Source organism: Pinus tabuliformis, chromosome 5_2 (assembly GCF_031772625.1).
Source record: "Pinus tabuliformis cultivar Carrire ecotype Pingquan chromosome 5_2, CPIR1, whole genome shotgun sequence".
NCBI lineage: Eukaryota > Viridiplantae > Streptophyta > Pinopsida > Pinales > Pinaceae > Pinus > Pinus tabuliformis.
The window spans coordinates 241,399,953-241,419,789 of NC_142306.1; the positions used below are offsets into that span (position 1 = coordinate 241,399,953).

At 36.4% G+C, this 19,837-nt stretch overlaps 1 protein-coding gene across 2 annotated transcripts in view; it reads right to left on the bottom strand.

The window, feature by feature from the left end:
* Positions 1-1,628: 1,628 nt before the first annotated feature.
* Positions 1,629-19,837, bottom strand: part of LOC149158436 (Transmembrane proteins 14C) — a 252,552-nt gene continuing 234,343 nt past the window's right edge. For both annotated transcript variants that reach the window (XM_089436216.1, XM_089436217.1), the window contains one exon: positions 1,629-2,159. In XM_089436216.1, the coding sequence (XP_089292342.1) occupies positions 2,063-2,159 (97 nt within the window). In that variant the 3' untranslated portion in view covers positions 1,629-2,062. The remainder of the gene's footprint in view (positions 2,160-19,837) is intronic.

Here is a 19,837-nt window from a genome sequence, read left to right on the forward strand (position 1 = left end):
CCATTCCCTCTCCCGGCCCCTCAATCAAAAAAATCAAACAAACAAAACACTTCTACTTCATTTTGTATCAATCCATCTTCTAATGACCTTTGCAATTCTACAAAATATTATGTTGGAAAGTAAAATTTAATATCTTTGATAATCATTCCACCTTAAAGAAAGGATGATTTAAACCTTTTAATGCACCTCCTATAACTTCTTAAACTTCTTCCTCTTGAACTTGCTTTATAGTTCCATCAATCTTCTTCCGAACTTGCTTTATAGTTCCTCCTCTTGAACTTGCTTTATAGTTCCATCAATCTTCTTCCTCTTGAACTTGCTTTATAGCTTGCTTTATAGTTCCTGTGACGGACTTGACGGTGAGATTCATTAATGTTTTATTGAGTTTCTTCCCGGTCTCTTAAAAGTTCCAAATTTATTAATACTTTGAAAACCTTAATATGGAACCTTTTAGTGCAAAAGAAACGAGATGTGAGGTAAAGGGTGCTTCGGCCTTTTCACAATATCTTGGAAATTGGCATTATTCGTAGTTTCGTACCAATGGATATTCATGAATTGGCACTTACATAATCTATCTTTTTGTCTCCATTTCAAAATATTAGTATTAGCGGATTTCTGGTCTTTGTTTCTGTACATCAAACAACATAGAAGTAAAATATCTTAGCAATTATCGTTGAAGCTCCTTTCGTTTGCATTAAATATGTCTTATTAATATTTTTAGTCTCGATGTCAGTAAATCCTATAATACATTTTAATAATCTCCTTTTCAGCTTTTTAGTAATAAATGACTACTTTGATAAGAAAAACTTTATAAGTTTCCTCTACTCATTCTAACCTAAATTATTATTTCTTATTACTGCATGAATATCATTTCCCATATAAGTATGTATTTATGATTAATAATACAAAGCAATATGTTTATAGTACTAGGTTGTTCATTTCCCTAGAATTTGTTGCCCTGTCAAAATCAAGATTATAACACAAAAATCACATTAGCCATAAGCTTTGAGATAGGTTAGGAATAGATATACGCTCTCGATTTGTCCTCCAAGGTATATGAATCAAATGTCCCTATTTAAGGAAAGCACAAGAGCTAAACAAAACTTGAATTATCTGAAATGGTGAATATTTGAAGGAACTGAGGGATTACACAATTCAACATGGTCATTGTATCCACGGTGTTAAGGGGCTGACTAATTCCTAGGTGTTGTTATTTATACCCAAAGGTTCAAATCTTAATCATGGACACAAGCATCTAACCTCAAAGAAATTACCTTAATAAAGAAGAAATTGGTTCTCCATTCTCAATCCAGCACAAGGAAGTATGACGAGAAACAACATCAGGGCACATGCTACTAAAAAAATAAGAAATTATCATGTCATGCTAGCTTTTTGACTCATGCATCTATGGTACACAAAGGAAGACACTACAAAAAAAGAAAGCTGCACTTAAATTCCAATGGCACTAGCAGGGTGGATTAGTTTCTCACCGAAGAACAACACATAGTTATCCATTTCTTCATATGAGGAATGAAAAAGCAGATCATAACAGATTCTCAAATAATTATCGCACGCTACAAATATCCTCTATCAAACATTTCAAGATCCAAAACAAAAGAGCATCAAAATAAACCATGAAATATTCACTTGTTTACTAGACAGCTGTCATCCGGCAGCAAGATACACCATCTAAATGAAACTCATTAAAAGGTCCTCAACGACCTACTACTATGTAAATCGACATAATGTGCACCCTAAAAAGTTCTTACAATCAAGCTGAGAATGACAGCAATGATGACTAGTACAGAGTTCATGGCTCATGTAAAAACATCAGGCCATAGTATTATTATTCTTCTACCCTTCAATTGTGAATTATTCTGAGGTTACCTGGGCTCTCCATAAATAGCATTCTAGAGATCAGTCTGTTATTCAGTGTTATAATATAATAACACAAAGCTATGAACATGCTTTACTTAAAATTATTTATGCTTTCAGAGATTATCACTAATCAAGTTGTATACCCTACATTATCTCTTATCCATTTTTTTTCTTCATAGAGAAATTATGAAGGCTGGCTCCCAACAGATGCTCTCAACTTCTTAGGTGGCGGATTCCCTCCAGAAGCGTAGACATAAGAGTAGAAGCTAAGCATGGCAGCACTGTTTAAACAAAGAAAACACAAACACACAAATAAGGAATCAAATACAAACACTATAAATGTATATATATACACATATCTTCAAAGGAAACATAGAAACCATTTATATATGATTTAGCCATGTTAATATAACAGGTGGGGAATGCATCAAGCTAATACTTAAATTGTAATAAAATTCCCGCCTGGACTGCCACAATGAGGGAGATCTAATTAACATAAGAAGTACAGCAGAAGATAGAACATTAAGAGTTGGGTTGTGAAAGTGCTGCATAGAAAACGTCAACAAGAGAAGTCGATTATCCTCCATCAACCAATTGCAATACAAGCCCATAGGAAGAGTTGTTTAATAAGATTGATTGTGCTATGTGCTATGGTGAATGTGTCAAAAAGAAAATAACATTTCACACAAGTTCTTGAACCTTGCTCGTGTCGAGAAATCTAGGGCATAGAAATTTAGGTGATTTCTCTAGCAATGATAGCTATTTGTGAATATTTTTTACTTCTTTAGATTAGGTTCTTCTTTAACTTAGATTATTATAGTGTTCTTCTTCATCAAACAGCAACCAAACCATAAACAATAATGAGACAAGAGACACAAGATGTAGGCGATCAGCCAGGGCGAAGGCCTCTCCAACTTGAAAGGAAAACCCAAACGAATTCTCCTTATAGAAACTTCAAATGACGAATACCAAGACCAAGACCAAAGACCCTTGACTTTACCAACCCCTCCAAGACCAAGTCACAAGGCTTCTAAGATCAACTTTTCATTTCTTGAGTCAACAACAGTGAAACTGTTTGGTTTTCTTTGGATCTCAGCTACCCTTCAGATTTTCGACCTCTTGAATCACACCTGCAACTCTTGGCATCTTCAGTAACCCTAGTTGCAGCGTGTGTGAGGGATCTTGACACAATTTGGTACCTTGATTCCCATCGCTTGAATAGAAAGACTTCCTTCTGCAATTCGTCTTGATAAATACCTTGTCTTCTTCCTTAATTCAGCCTCTAGGATGACTATGCTAACCTCGGCTTCTTCTACAACAGATGGCACCAATTCTCCTCGCACGTGTGAAGTATATTGGCCCAAAACAAATCAGAACTAACTCAATTATGATCCTCCTTTCTTCGCTTGGTGATGAGCTTATTCTTTGGTGTTTCTCGCACTTCATTTTCTATCTTGGATGCTTGATCGAATTGATCTTCAAGTGATGTCGAGTTATTCTATATATAGTGGTCTATCCATGAGTAATAGGCCAACTTGCACTTGTGACTAGGCCACCATCTCCTTTTAGAATGATATCTAGCTCTTTTGGAAGGCCGACTTGAACACATGCTTATGACAAGGTCTTGCAGGGTTTGTGACACAAATAAATTCTCTTTTTACAATATGTAACATGCCAAAATGGGCCTTCAATACATGACATTGACTTACTAGACCTTATGACTTGATGCCCAAACCTAATAGCTCACAATGGGAGCTTCATCTATAAAAATAAAATTCCTTGATCATGAAACCCATGACTCAAGCATTACAAAGTATTTTATTTTTCTTTTCCTTCTTTACATCAATTACATAAAATCATGATTACACATGTCATTATGAAAACCGAGACTAGTTACATATTTCAAGAGTGCCTCTTAACTAGGGAGGTATTCATAATTCATACAAGGTACTTGGACATTCTCAATTTGAAGAATTCTCATAAGAGTTGAATTGGTAACCAATGTTGATAATATCGGTATCGGAAAAATATTGGTGAGGGTCTAGACAACATCATATCAACAATATCGGCGAAAATATCGGCAAAATAACGGCAAATATCGGTAAGCATAAAAAATAATTTTTTCAAATTTTTAAACATAGCCGATATTTTGCCGATATTTTCAAAATATCGCGATATTTTGCCGATATTTTGAAAATATCGCGATATTTTCTTGGCAATATATCGTTTTGCCGAAAATATCGCGATATTTTCGAATATCGCCGATATTATCAACAATGTTGGTAACGCATTTGTTTAGCATCATATCCTCCAGTGTTGTCACATAGCAAGGCCTTGACTAACAGCTCTATCTCTCCACAAGATTAGAGCACAATGACAGAAAGACCAATGATTTATAGACACCCTCATCGTTGTCTCTCTCGGAACACACCCTACCCGGGTTCTCTCAAAGTATGTTCCACCAAGACTATTCTTATCTTGGATTCTCAACACTCAAAGAATATTGGTCCTCTACGACTACTCTTATCTTGGATGCCCTACCACATCCTCAAAGAGTATCAGATGCCATATGTGTACCAAATCCTCCATTCTATCTTCCCAAGTGAAGACAACAATGATGTGTCTATCTCTCCCTCTCAACTTAGGGAGGACATACCCATCCCATTGAAGGAATGTACCCATTCCATTGAAGAAATGTACCCATTCCTATAAAAGGAATGTACCCAGGCTACCTCTCAATCAGTGACTTGACCAAGTTGGGACTTACTTCCAACAGCTTTCTCGATGGAGATCATGGGATAAACAACTGCTTGTAGAACTCCTTTCTTTGATGTCATGAATTTATTCTTTGTCAAAGAATATACATCTTGTGGGACCTCTTCGTAGGGCATAGACCATCCATCACTTCATCCACGAGTCATGTCAGTCATGTCATCATTCCTTTCACTGGAAAGTCATTCATTAGTCCATATCAAGCCTTCCTCCATGCCTTACTTCCACCTTCATGTCATGTTTCCTTAAGGACCTTCCATCCTACCACATAAGCATCAGTTGTAGGAGACTTCCATAGCTCTTCCCTTAGCAGCCTTGCATAAGCCCATCTAGATATTGTTCAAAAATAAGAGATGATCATTAAGTTAAAATTACCTTTATGATGGCCTTTCATCATGACATCTTCCTATTTGCATCAGCATCCTACATACATATTGACACATCTCCAAAAGATATATACTATCAAGGGTTTCTTTCTTTTTCAGACTTCATCAGGGTCTTCATATCTTTCATGGAGATATCATAGTCAAATCTTTCAGTCCTTGGATGTTGATTGTCTTTTCCATAGTTGCATGTTTCATGATCTCTTTCTTTCTCTCTTCACACATTTCCTTTCCAAGAACTTTCAATCAAAGTTCCTCCAATTTTTATCAACCACCTCATATTTCATATGGGGACATATTATGTTGATTTCATCCAATCAATATGTCAACCATGCTTTCCTGCATCCTTCCTAAAGAGGAGATCCTTCCTTTTGAACATGCTCTCGAGGTAGAGCTTTCTTTCATAATATCTACAACCATATGACATGACTTAATTTTATCAAATACAAGCATACATACCTCATTTTCCTTTAGGTCATCTAGACTTCCTTCAGCAACTTCCTTGATTGAAGGAACTTCAATCCCTTGACCTGCTTTACTTCTTTTGACATCATACCATCATCCCATGAATTCCTACAAGTTGGAATTCTTGATGAAACACTTGCTTCCTTTTAATCGGTGAATCTTTCAATGAAGACTCCAACAGAGGATCTTGAGTATCCTCATCCAACAAATGTTTCCTTTTGACTGATGTATGATGAGCTTTGTACTAGATGACTTTTTCTTCTTCTCATAAATACCACTTATGCTTCTAATGAGGTTACCAAGAGTTGTATCTTGTTATAGGTGACTGCCATAGACTTTTGTTTCAACTATCTTTCATGCTTCTCTATGATGATGTCACAAGCTCTTGCTTTCAATGCTTCTATGATGCCATGATGCATCTTATCATGCTCCTTAGTGACTCATGCTAGCCATATCTTACAACAGAAAACTTGAAAAGAACTAGGTGAGGAAGACTATCTCAATCATAGTAGAGATCTTTTACTTCCTCTTTCTTGGATTTCTTCTTTTCAGCTTCCTCTACTTCTTCGGTGATATGGGCTTCTTCTCTTCCCCTTTTGTTATTGTCCTTCTTGAGCTTAGGACAATCTCTCTTGTAATGCCCATATTCTTGACATCCATAGCATTGAACTTTAGCCATATTCTTCTTCTTTTTCTGAGGACCAAATTTTCCAAATTTTCCTTTTCTTTTTGTCATTGTGGCATATGCTTGATTTTGCTCATTTGATCCTACATCAGTTTTTTCCTTCAGCTTGGTTTCTTCAATCTTGCATAGTGACCATAGATCCTTGAATGGAGTAGCTTCCTTTTTCCCATAAATGCTTGATGTAAAGTTACCCCATTCCTCTGGTAGTGCATTTAGTACTACGGTAGTCATCTCCTTGTCAGACATTATTTCTCCCAGATCTTGAAGTTGGTCCCTTATTTCAGATATCCTCATAAAGTATGAGGCTATTCCTTCTTATTTTGATATCCTTAGCTTGTAGAGTTTTTGTCTTAACGAGATTACTTCACCTGCAATGCTTACGAAAAACAACTCTACCAGTTTGTCATATATTTCTTTTGAAGTTTCAAGTTTAGATACATAGGGAATGAGGGGATCCTTGATGGATTCTATGAGAATCCTTTGAGCCCTTACTTCCCCTTTCATATATCTTGCAAGTGCTTGAGCATCTTCTTTTGGATATTTGGTGATTGAGCCCTTAACATGTTCCATGACCTCATTTTCTATGAGATTCAGATCTATCCTTTTCTTCCATGCAAGAAAATTTGAAGCCCCAACCAACTTCTTGTTTTCCTTGCAAAAAGAGATTCCTTGAATTTTGTGATGATATAGATAATAGAAAACTTCTCCTTGATGAAGATAGTTTTCTTCAAGAGTGATTCTTTTGCTCCAAAGAGAGGGAGATCACCTTAGAACATTTGATGATGATGACAACATCCTTGATCTTGCTTCTCTTGGATGAGTAGACTTCAAGTTACTTTGATTTGTAGATCTTTTCAACTTGACTACAGGTAGGCTCTTTGTGGTCCTTTTCTTTGATGATGACTTGAGCGAGGATCCCAAGACTTCTTTCGGTGTAGACTTCTTCTTCGATCTAGGGTTTTGACATTTCCTTGTAGATCTTGACTTCAAAATGCTTTTAGGATGAGATGATATTTTAGATCTACTTTGATGCCCTTCTAGAGTTTCAGCCCTTGAATGCGTGAGTGTCTTTTGATGAGTTGCTCTTCCTTGATTTTTTACCTTAGCTCTGATACCATGTTGAGGAATCTAGGGCATAGGAATTTAGGTAATTTCTCTAGCAATGATAATTGTTTGTGAATACGTTTACTTCTTTAGATTACATTCTTCTTTAACTTAGATTATTATAGTGTTCTTCTTCATCAAACAGCTATCAAACCATAAACAATAATGGGACAAGAGACACAAGATGTAGGCAATCAGCCATGGCCAAAACCTCTCCAACATGAGAGGAAAACCCAAACGAATTTTCCTTCTTATAGAAACTTCAAATGACAAATAGCAAGACCAAGACCAAAAACCCTTGACTTACCAACCACTCCAAGACCAAGTCACATGGCTTCTAAGATCAACTTTTTCTTTCTTGAGCCAACACTAGTCAAATTGCTTTCTTTCCTTTCGATCTCGGCTACCCTTCAGATTTTCGACCTCTTGAATCAAACATGCAACTCTTGGCTTCTTCAGTAACCCTAGTTGCAACACGTGTGAGGGATCTTGACCAAATTTTGTACCTTGATTCCCTTTGCTTGGATAGAAAGACTTCCTTCTGCAATTTGGCTTGATGAATACCTTATCTTCTTCCTTAATTCGGCCTCTAGGATGATTGTGCTAGCCTCGACTTCTTCTGCAACAGATGGCACCAATTTTCCTTGCACGTCTGAAGTATACTGGCCCAAAAAAATCAGAACTAACTCGATTACGATCCTCCTCTCCTCGCTTGTTGATGAGCTTATTCTTTGGTGTTTCTCTCACTTCCTTTTCTATCTTGGATGCTTAATCGAATTGGTCTTCAAGTGATGCTGAGTTCTTATATATATGATGGTTTGTCCATGAGTAATAGGACGACATGCACTTGTGACTAGGCCGACATCTCCTTCTAGGATGATCTCTAGCTCTTTTGAAAGGCGGACTTAAACACATGCTTGTGACAAGGTCTTAGAGGGTTTATGACACAAATAAATTTTCTTTTTACAGTATGTAACATACCCAAATGGGCCTTCAATACATGACATTGACTTACTAAACTTTATCACTTGATGACCAAACCTAATAGCTCACAATGGGAGCTTCATCTATAAAAATAAAATTTCTTGATTATGAAACCCATGACTCAAGCATTACAAAATATATATATATATGTGTGTGTGTGTGTTTTTCCATTTTACATCAATTACATAAAATCATGATTACACATGTCATTATGAAGACTGAACCTAGTTGCATATTTCAACAGCTCGAGATTGTTTTATTTTTAAACTCTTACAATAACCAAAGTATTGCCAATCTACCAATAATTAATCCTAAGTGTTAATTGGTAGAATATGTGCAATGATTGTCTAGTAATCACATTTGTTCTTGTATTTCTTGTCATTTTGATGGTTGTAATTGTATTTTTATTAGACATTTGTATACATAATGAGGCATTATTAAACCATCTGAAAACTCAATGATCAGTTAGTATTAGTTTATTATTCCTAATTAGCTCATTAAGTCTTACAAGGGAGTTTCTTGGCACTTGTATTCCATCCCTAAACTCTAGAAAGGTCTTGGAGGTTCAATCATGTGCCTTAGAGAGTGTTTTGATCCCATTTGAGAGTGTTCTCAAGCTATTGTATTGGAAGATGTTTGAATAATAGAAAGTCAATTTCTTGTGGATGTTTCCTCACCTTGATGTTTTACCACATTAAAACTTCTTCTTTCATGTTAGTCATTTGATCTACTTATGTTGTTTGATGCTTTCCATAGGAGTGTAAATAGACTAGATCTTGGCGTGTGCTTGAGTATAATTTTCACTCAATTATGCATTAATAAGATGAACAACATAATTACACCACATTTGTGATGTTCCTTTTTTTGGTGTTCCTTATGGCATGGTTAGGATGGACTTTCAGGATTGGAGGCAGACAGGTCACAGGTGCGGGTTTACTTCATCAGCGGGCCCAGTGGCTTTTGGAGATGTTTCATGGGGTTTTGAGGAGTTCTATGGGATCCGATGGCATTCGCTTGGCATATTCCATCATCTGCACAATTTTCCTTTCGTTCTGTTGCATTCCGACCACTTTCGATAAACAGAATTATTATTAGGCCTAACTCAATTAATTACGCTTAAGGTGGCATTCTGAGAAGAATACTTGATAGAACACCTTAGTGTAATAGATTGTTGGAACTGGAATAAGATCCACAGGATGGGAAAATTAGAAGTGCTTTTCACTGACCTGAGGAGGCATGGTGGCCAATTTACCATTTTCCCACATTAAAAAGAATATTTTAATTGAATTAAAAGAGGGAAATGTGCTCAATGATTAAAATAATAATAAAATAGGAGGTTTTATAAGGGTCCATTGCACTGGATTTGTCAGAGTTCCAAGGAAGCAAAAGTACCCATTGTTTGAACAAGGATTGGATCAAATATCAGCGGTCCCTGTGTCATGGTCATCCCATTTTGCAAGTTATATGTTGTAAATGATCTTAGTAAAACCATGAGTCTATGTAACAACCTAGGTAAGCCTATAATTTGATGACGAATTCCATCCTAAGAGGTTTTTTAACTTCACTAATTACTTGTGTTTTTCAACATGGCTAATCAAAAGAGTTTTTTCCCTCAAGCTTAAACCCCCAAAGCTAGGGTGAAATTTATTGCCGAATTATTAGGTGAGTCTTAGAGTTTTAGTCGAGTCTGATGTAAAAGTGGTTTGGGAATAATTTAAGCTAATTAGCTAAATTATTTTATTACAAATCACTTGATTTACTAAATCATATTGAGTCGCAGACAGGTTATGTGTCTTGAGGGTCTAAGACAAATGTGTATTCCCTCTTTGAGCCTTTAAATGAAAAATCATATGCATTAGAGGGTTGGAAGAATAATTAATTCCCTCATGTGTAAATTAATTAATTTTTTTGGCCAAAAAAAATTAAATCCTAAGCCAGAAAATTAATTAATTAGAGTCAATTAAATTGTCTAGGAAAATAAATTCTCCAAATGGAAAATTTCGTGGGTCTTGAAAAAATCAATTTTTAAAGGTCTTCCACCAAGAGAATATTGTCTTTTTCAAGAAAATTTGGACCTTTGGACCTTGGTGGTTAAATCAAAGTCAAATTTTTGAGGAAATTAGCTCTAAATAATTAATTTTGAGCTAATTAAAATGGAATTAAATGATAAATTCGAAAATTCCTTAAAAATAAGAAATCAAGGGCCAAGATTAAAAGATCTTTAAGTATTTATCAACGGCCAAGATTATTTTGACAAGGATCAAAGAAACTAGTCGTTATTTTTCCATTTGGAAGATTTATCTATAAATTAGAGTCATTTGAGTCTCTAGTCATCTTGATCTCTGGCTAGAATTGCTACTGAAGCATTGTGTAAACTATTGTCTTACTGGGAATTATTTTTTATATTATAATAAAAGACTTTGGGGTGCAATTCAAGGTGTTCTTGCTTACTGATTTGTAGTATGTGCTTTCTACGAGTATCCCTATGTTATTTTGAATATTGGTAAGATCTGTTTTTTCATTAGATGGAGAAAAAATCATGCAATTGATAGTTTTGGGCTAATCTTAGGTTGTTTGATTCCCCATGTGACCTAACAGATTATTTTTTCAGATATATACATAGTGTTTGCAGGTACTTCAGTCCTTGGCCTCCAAGTTCACAGACTTGGGCAAGAATCATTGTTTGGATCTCTAGTTTTTATATGGTGGATTTAATCTTCGCTTGGGCTATAGTGAACCACTAAATTTTCTGAAGCATTTTAGTCATCCTTTCAAGTAAAAAATATTGAAAAAATAATTTTCTCAAAATCTATTTTAAAACCCATGTATATTTTGTAAATTGTAATTGTAACTTATTTTTTCTAACTTGGGTTTGGGTTTTAAATCTATTTTGTATATATTTGGGATTTGGGTGTTTCTATTTTTATTTTTGCAGGTTAGATCAAGGAGTTAAGTGGAAGAAGAGCTAGATCTAGGCCCTTGAGGGCAGTGTTTTAAGATTTGGCCAGCTCGGAACCGATTTGGCCAAGTTGGTCCGAGTCAAGGCCTCACCGGGTCGACTCGGCCAATGAACTGGTTCGGTCGGCCGGGTTATTACCGAGCCAACCGAGTTGTCTAACAACTCGGTCAGCTCGGATAACCCGACAGGCTCGGCTGAGTCTGAGACTACTTGGCCGGGTTGGATGACAACGGCCCGTGAATTAAAAAACAACGATTTTTTTTTAATTTTTTTGCTTTTGGGGGACTCCAAGGTTTTCACGATGATACTTTAATGGTTTTTTGTCCCTAAATAAGTTTATCTCGCTTGATCTTGAGAGGTTTGTTTAGGTGGTATCACATATGTAGAAGAGATTCCTTAAGGGATAGCTTCATTCCTCTTCAAAACCTTCCAATAGGTTCTTTTCCCCTTTCTTAAAGCAAACCTAACTTTGTGGCACCAACCTTGGCCCTCCAAAGATAAGCATCGAGCCTTGAGTTGATTCCACGTGATGCTACACCCCTTGATGAGCCTCCAAATGCTAAAACACTAAACTTAAAAGCTTGGACATTGGACTATTTGATGATATGCCCAAATGGACTGAAGATGCCCCCTCGCTGGCCTTGACCCTATTTTGGTGGACGGTGCCTTCTTCCAAAGCACAGATGAGGATAGTTATCATTGAGATGACTTAAGAGGGCTAGCACATCCCTCTTTGATGCCAATGCTTACCCTTAGGGATGCCATGTCACTCTGTTAAGATTAGGTATGTTCTATGCTAGAGCAATTTATTTAAATTTTCATAGTTAGCAATCACATCAGCATTAAGATAAACTGCAGATAGAACATAACTATAAATCGCAGAAGACAAGCCAAGGCAAGAGGACACAAGATATGGCGCGAGCCAGGGACAAACCCCACAATGTGTGGGGAAACCCTTTGATCAAATCTTCTTTTATCTTCAAAGTTCAGCAGAGAAAGAGAGAGAGAGAGTACATTTACAACAGAAGTCAACACTTTGACTTATCTAGATCTAGCATAGATCATTTTGTATAATGATGAGATCAGTTGAAGACATTCTGCTTCAACTGATTCTCAAGGTGACTCCTTCACCTATCATCATTCTGCATCTCGTCCATTTGCTGTACCTTACAGTGTACTACACCATGCTGCACTAATCATGATAATCATCCTGCTTCATGCTGCCCATGCTTATGATTGCAATCATCATGGTGCTATCCATGGTCCATGTATCATTGTGCTATCCATGCACATTAAATCATAGTTGCGTCCTTATGATAATACGCCCTTCTGCCTGCATGGATATTTATTGCCATCACCTGCATATATATACCTTGCCATGAATATATGATGTACTGCAGATTTGCCTGTGTATATGAGCATAGATCAGAATATATGAGTCTTCATATACTGTATATCACTGTCCATATATACATCATGTAACTTGAATAACCCCAACGTATATATATTGCTACTCATCATCCAGCATTTATGTTACAACTCAATGAACAACATTTACATAAATATGACTATGTTCATAACGATTATGACCCATATCTCTCTACGTTCCATTCATCAGAAATATAATTGCATCCATAATGAATACGACCCATATCTTTGCATTCCATGCATTATATGAATATGATCCATATATCGATACGTAGGTTTTCTTTGCTGCAGCATATGACTGTCCAGCGTTTACATATAACCATTACTGCAACGCATGACTGTGCGTACATATGACTGTGCGTGCAGAGTATAGCGTATAAGTGTTGTGCGTATGTGTAATATTATGGCTGCATTCACCTGAGACTTCACGTCCTTAAACCACACTGACAGATGCCTCCACTACGCTGCCAGAATGCCTGCGTTCCATATTTATGTGACTGCCCACTACGCTGCCAGAATGCCTGCGTTCCTATATTTATGTGACTGCCCACTACGCTGCCAGAATGCCTGCGTTCCTGTATGACTAAGACACGTCTGAACTGTGGCTAGGGCACAATAGAACTGCGGCTAGATCATCATCTCCACAACGTACAGCAGTTAGGGTATCATCCAAGGCCAGCGTATTCTTCTTAGTGTCTCTCCTTCACCAATAACCCAAGACGTGGAGAGGAGGAGATCACTTGAAGAATATGTTGTTATAATGACTCCAAATCCTCTCTTATTTATACTAAAAGCGTAAGGTTGAATAGACACGTCGGTTGGGCTTCTAGAGCCTACATAAGTGCAGGTCGGCTTGATAATAATTACATAAACAAAATAAATTCATATCTCCATAAATACTTATCGGAATCGGATGATCTTTGGATCAATCCTACACCTCTCGACGAGAGGGATCCAATAAAAATATCAGCTGTCAGAAATAAGCTAACCCACATGGAGTTTGGCCCTAGTTGCCAATTTAACACACTCACATGCTTGAAAAGGGTGACATAGGGTCTCTCCTAGATGACATCATGGTGGAGGATGCACCTTTTGAAGATGTACACATGCACTTTGGGACTTTCTTGGGGTGAGGAACATTATTGGACGCTTGTATTAGTTCCTTGATGACTTACAATCTATTTTGGAGGATAACACCATTTCTAGCCTCCTTGGTTATGTGTTTTTGTTTTGATCTCTATATCATCATCATGTATATATTGGACAATGCACTGGGTGCCATTTTGATATAATGGATATATTCATAAGCCTACTTTGATCATATGTACTCTTCTATCTATATTCTAATGCTGTGTGTTTGGAAACATGAATGAAAATCTTTAAAATTATGTTTTTTTATAAAAAATTAAATATTTAATGTATTTTTTACAACAACCGAGTCATTGAAATCGAGCCGACCGAGTCGGAGTCAAAGTCGGAGTCGACCCTCGGCCGAGTCAGAGTAGAAGTCGGAGTTTTAAAACATTGCTTGACGGTAAGATATAGTCTCTTGGAATTTTTTGCAAGTTTCCCACAGCAGAATTTTCAGAAAATCAAAGAGTTGAAACATAAAAGATTTTCAGAGCAAGGGATTTCAGTTTTTGGCTTTCCCGGGGCTAGATCTGCCTCCTTCGGACCCAGCGTCTCCCTCTCTTGGCCTCTGTGTCATCCCTTCCTCCCTCTGTGTCAGCTTCTCAGCCCTCTTAGGCCTTAGCCCTATCCCCATAGCCCTCTTTTCCCAAATGCTAGCCTCTTTGGGCACAACGTTGGCCCTTCTTGGCCATTTCCATCCTCCTTGTGGCCTGATCTATCATCCGAGCCCACTTATCCCCACAAATTCACTTCCCTTGTCCTAGTTTTCCAAATTTTGGGCCATTTTGCCCCAAAATTGACCTGAAAACCTAATTTGAAGATTTAAAGCTAAATACTTGGCGGTTTTGCCGAATTAAAGTCTCAAAATTCATATCTAGTGAGTGGCAAGGTAATCCCACAGTTTCAGCAACTTTCAACAGTGGGATCTTCAAGGCCTTGGGCCTATTTTGCCAGGAAACATGGGTTCGGGGATGGAGACAGGGACGGCATTTTTGGAAACAGGGTGCGTGGGTTCGTCGGGTAATATAATAATATTAAATTTTAATAATTATATTTTATAAATTATAATTAATAATATATATGAATTTGTATATTTTTTCAACTTTAAACAAGAAAACTTTAATCATTTAAACATGCACATCATTGAACATTCAACATTCACATTGAAATTTCAAAATTTATCACCAAAAAATTGTTCATTGTTTACATATTAATAAGAATCATGAATCAGGTTGCCTGTGTCCAAAATGTGTGGGGTATAGGGAATTGGTCCCAACTACATTTTTAGTGATTATAGCAATTCAATAGTCAATTTGGAACTCAAAAATTCAAAATGTGTATAACAAACAGAGCCAGAAAGGCACTCATCCCATCACGTACACACAAACCAGGATATAGAACTAGGGAAAATCAGAAGACTGTATAGAACAGTATGGAATCATATGGAACAATAAAAAATAGGACAAGACAGGCACCCAACCTGAGGCATACTTAGCAAGTCATAAAACAAAAATGTACATAGAACTCCAGGCATTGTTGAATAGATTTAATGGTGCACTCAGAACATGAACAAGCATCTACATACGTCTCCAAGACACGGAAGAGAAATGTGCATTACCATAGAATGTGCAGATAACGTAGTAGTATAGGGATTCCAGATTACAGAAGCCTGAGGTGTAGAATCCTAACAAACCTAGAACTTACGGGAAAATATCTGACTAAATTTAGTAAAGAGTCAAGACTTATATGTTTAAGGGAGAACTCAGAATATTAAATAACAAACGTAATACTAATAGTAATAAGTTAATAACCCGAAAATTGAAAACGAAAACTTGAGGTCCGAGGAGCACCGTAAGAAAATAAACTAGCGAACAAAGAGACTATACCACTGCTATTGAAAATAAACTAGCTGAGTAAGAAAATTGAAAACGAAAACTTGAGGAGCACCGTAAAGTAGTAAATACCACTGCCGTTGAAGCTGCTCTGTCCACTGCCGCTGAAGCTGCCCACTGCTGTTGAGCTACCCACTGCCGCCGGAAATGGTAAACGGGAACGGCTCAACCAAATGGAAAAAAGTTAAAACAAAAATGAAATCACTAATCAGAAATTTCGATGTGTGCGTTCAAAGAGAGTTAAAGATTTAGGGTTTTTAAAGTTTTTTACATTTGTTAAAAGTTAAAACTTAATAATAAAATAATTTTTTATTTTTTATTTTTTTTTTTAAATTTCAATAAAAAAATTTATTTGAAAATTAAATTTTTAATATAGTTTTTTTTATGAAGAACCCAAAGAACCCATTAACGGAAAAGAACCCAAACTTTTTTTTGAAGAACTTGGTTCTTCATGTAAGAACCCGATTCTTTTGGGTTCTTCTGAGAAGAACCAGTACCCGAATCCGATACTTAGGTGCGGGAACCGGGGACGGGTTTGAGAACCCCACCCTCAAGTGCGGGAACCTGTGCAACATAGCCTTGGGCCTAGGGTTTGATCTCTAAACCCTTATTTTTCTGCAATTTTATTACAGCAAGCAAAATATAAATAATTAGGCCCTAAAATCAAATTCTATATAGTCAAAATTGTTTAGAATTGCAAATCTTTGTTTTCACATTTTTTTGCCACTTGGGCATCTCCGATTTGACCTAGATCTGACATTTTAGGTCGCTGAAAATTTCCACATAAATGTAAAAATCAGATCTGAACATTTCTGAATCACATCCTAATTTAGGTCTAAATAATCTGAATTTTCAGTTTTTCAACAAACTTACTATTTTTAGACATTGTGGGGACTATCTGTAGTATTTTCAGTTTGTTGATTAGTCACTAATATACTGCTGTCATAAACTTATAAGTTCTGAAAATCGCTGAATCAAACTCTCATAAACCCTCAAATTGCAAATTATCAAGTTTTAGTGTATTTTGTCATTTCTAGAAATATTGGTTATCTATTTCTGACAATTTTATCTTGCTGATCTGTCACTGTTTCACTACTGAAATAAGTATATCAGATCTGAAATTTTCTTAGTCAAGCCCTAAAAAATCCTAAAAATTGATTTTTCTCAAGTTTGGCAAATTTTTACTATTTTAGGTATTTTTGGGCATTGGTGCTAACATCACTATTTGTTGATCTGTGGGTTAACTTACTGCTGCAATTTATACTTCAAATCTGAAATTTTGCTGAAAGATACATCTTGAGAAGGCTAACATACATAATTTTCTAAGTTGGCATATTTTTGTGATCTTGGGCAAGCATAAGCATTGTTGGTTTAGCATTTTCTTACTGCTGTTATAACATTGATCAAGACTGAATTTTCTGAATATTTATTGTTGAGATACATCTGAAATTGGCTAATCTCATTGATCTCATAGCTTGGCATAACATCTTGTGTTAATTGATGAATTGGTTACTTGAAGTTTACACGTGTACCTCTTGAAGCTTATCTTGTTTAAGATTGCATCATAACATTGTTAAGTACTCTTAAGATAAATCTCACATAAGTACTTAAGTAATCTAACCAATCTTAATCCAAGATAGCAGTCACTCATAATCTCTTGCATAAGCATCTCACATAGGTTAGTCAATCATTCGAGCAGCGGGTGTCCATCCGGTCATTTGGTTTCAATTCATAAGAAGCAAGAATTTGTGACTCCATTAAGGCATTGGTCTCATAATAGAAAATCTAATTTAATCATAATCTTGCTTGATTTCAACCAAGTGGCTAGGCCACTCATCCATGTCTCCCAAGTAAGTTGATTCTCAACTTGCTTTCCTTCACTTCATTCCATAGGGACTACCCCCCATAGCATATTGTTGGGAGATGGCTAAAACGGAGTGTGCAGGGATCAGGGTGATAACCCCCGCCCTAAGAGTTGTCGTAGTGCCTGTACAATCTAGGCGACAACAAGGTCCATCAGATTTATAAAAGAGGAGGAGGCCATTAGAGGACATCTGGATTTGTGTTTTCTTCTTGTGAAGAGGTTTGAAAACCCGGTTCTCTACAGCAATAGCCCCAGGACAGAAACCCTCGAGTGATTGGGTGAGATTGGGTGAGTACCCATCTCCCCTTGGTGAATTCATCTAGAATTCATAGGAGAGCTTAGTAGTGGCATTTCAGTTCAGTGTTGGAGGCCCAGCACAACATTGGAGAAGATTCTTGAAGCCAGCTTTCCATCTCAGTTGTTTTGTTGTATCAGCATGTAAACCCCAGTTTCTTATCATAATAAAAGCTGAGATTAATTATGCTCATTGTATTATTGAATTGCATGCACTTTATTTGTTATATTTTACATGGAAATCTTTTGTTTATTCAATGGAAATTTTATGGAGAAATTGGATTGAGTTAAATTTCTGCAAAATTAGCCAAATATCCCATTTGGGGATATTACAGTGGTATCAGAGCCTTGGTCTTGGCTCACCCTGCAGTTTTTTTAGTTATCGCCATTATGGTTCAAGGGTTTCATAATTATTTGCAGTGATTTCACAAAGCGCCAAATTCTCCAATTTGTTTGCTTATTTCGACAATGTCTAGGAGAAATTTGTCTTAGCCATAAGCATTAGACAAATTCTTTCTCATTTGTCTTCTATTTAATGATTATGCAACAAATTGGGTCAATATTTATTTGAAGGTGTCGTGGACAATATTATTAATCAATCAAATGTTATTATTTTGTTCAAAGTGGAGGAGGCATAATTATTAATAATTAAAGTCAAATATAAGTTGTAGGAAACATAGGGCAAGGGGGCATTTCCATACGGAAATGAGTACGAAATGCTGAAACGCGTGTGGTACGGCCCTGAAACGTGTTTCAGACCATACTGCGACGTTTCACAAAACTAAAACGTGGCTAGTATGGCCTGAAACGCACTAGGGCAAAAGTTCACTTTTATAACTGTAGACAGGCATCTAGAAGCAACTAGAAGTCACTAGGATAACCTAAAAATAAATTTAAAAAAAACACAAGTAAAAAGTTGAAACGTGAGTCGTACGGCCCTGGAACGCGTTTCAGGCCGTACTGGCCACGTTACAGCTTTTCTTTTCTTTTTTTAAGTTATCCTAGTGACTTCTAGTTGCTTCTAGATGCCTGTCTAAAGTTATAAAAGTGAACTTTTGCCCTAGTGTTGATAAGCAGTTCATCAAGAAGTTTGAGGCATATGCAATTCATGGTAATGTTAAATTCTTAAAGTAAAAGGATGAAAATGAAAATCCTTTTACTTAAATTTTTAACATTACCATGAAATGACTCAGGATGTTTGAGAGTGGTTTCGCCCTCATTGGATTTCATATGGAGAAAGTAGAATTTTAGATCTCACTCAAAATCTAGCAGACTTATTTGTTTTTCAAGATTCCAAGATTGGGGGGATTGCAATGTTTCCATTGGATTTTATCATGTACTAGGGTATGGAACTTGTATTTAATCAAGAGAACCAAGCCCTCTATGCAGGGGAGACTCCCAATAAGCAAGAGCATGTAGGGTACTAGGGTATGAAACTTGTATTTAATCAAGAGCACTAAGGTCGTTCGACTATGTAGGAGGAGACTCCCAATCAAACACGAGACAAGAAATTAGAAATTTCTTGTGGCTGATTTTGGATATTTCTATTTTCATTATGTGATCATTCATGAGTAAATGTGATGTAAATTTAGAGACTTATAGTTTATGCATTGACAATTGACAATTTTATCATAATGTAATAAATTAGAATGTATCATATATGCTTTATGATTGCACATATTTCTTAAATGTCCTAATATATATATATATATATATATATATATTCGCGTTTCCCCATTTCCAAAATTTGGGGAGGTCGCGTTTCGTATCGGTTCCCGTTTCGGAAACTCATACCCGTTTCCCCGTTTCGTGCAACCTTGAGTCAAATTGTTTGGGAAGGGCCGAATTTTATTAAAAGGGCCAACTTTTAATTTTATTTTTGAAAGTTGTCCAATATTGAAGGGCCGAATATCATACATGGGACGAGTTGCAAGATGGAGTTCCTATTTGAAAGTTGAGCCCAGATTTGGAAGAAAGCAATTTCAGGGGTTCATCTTA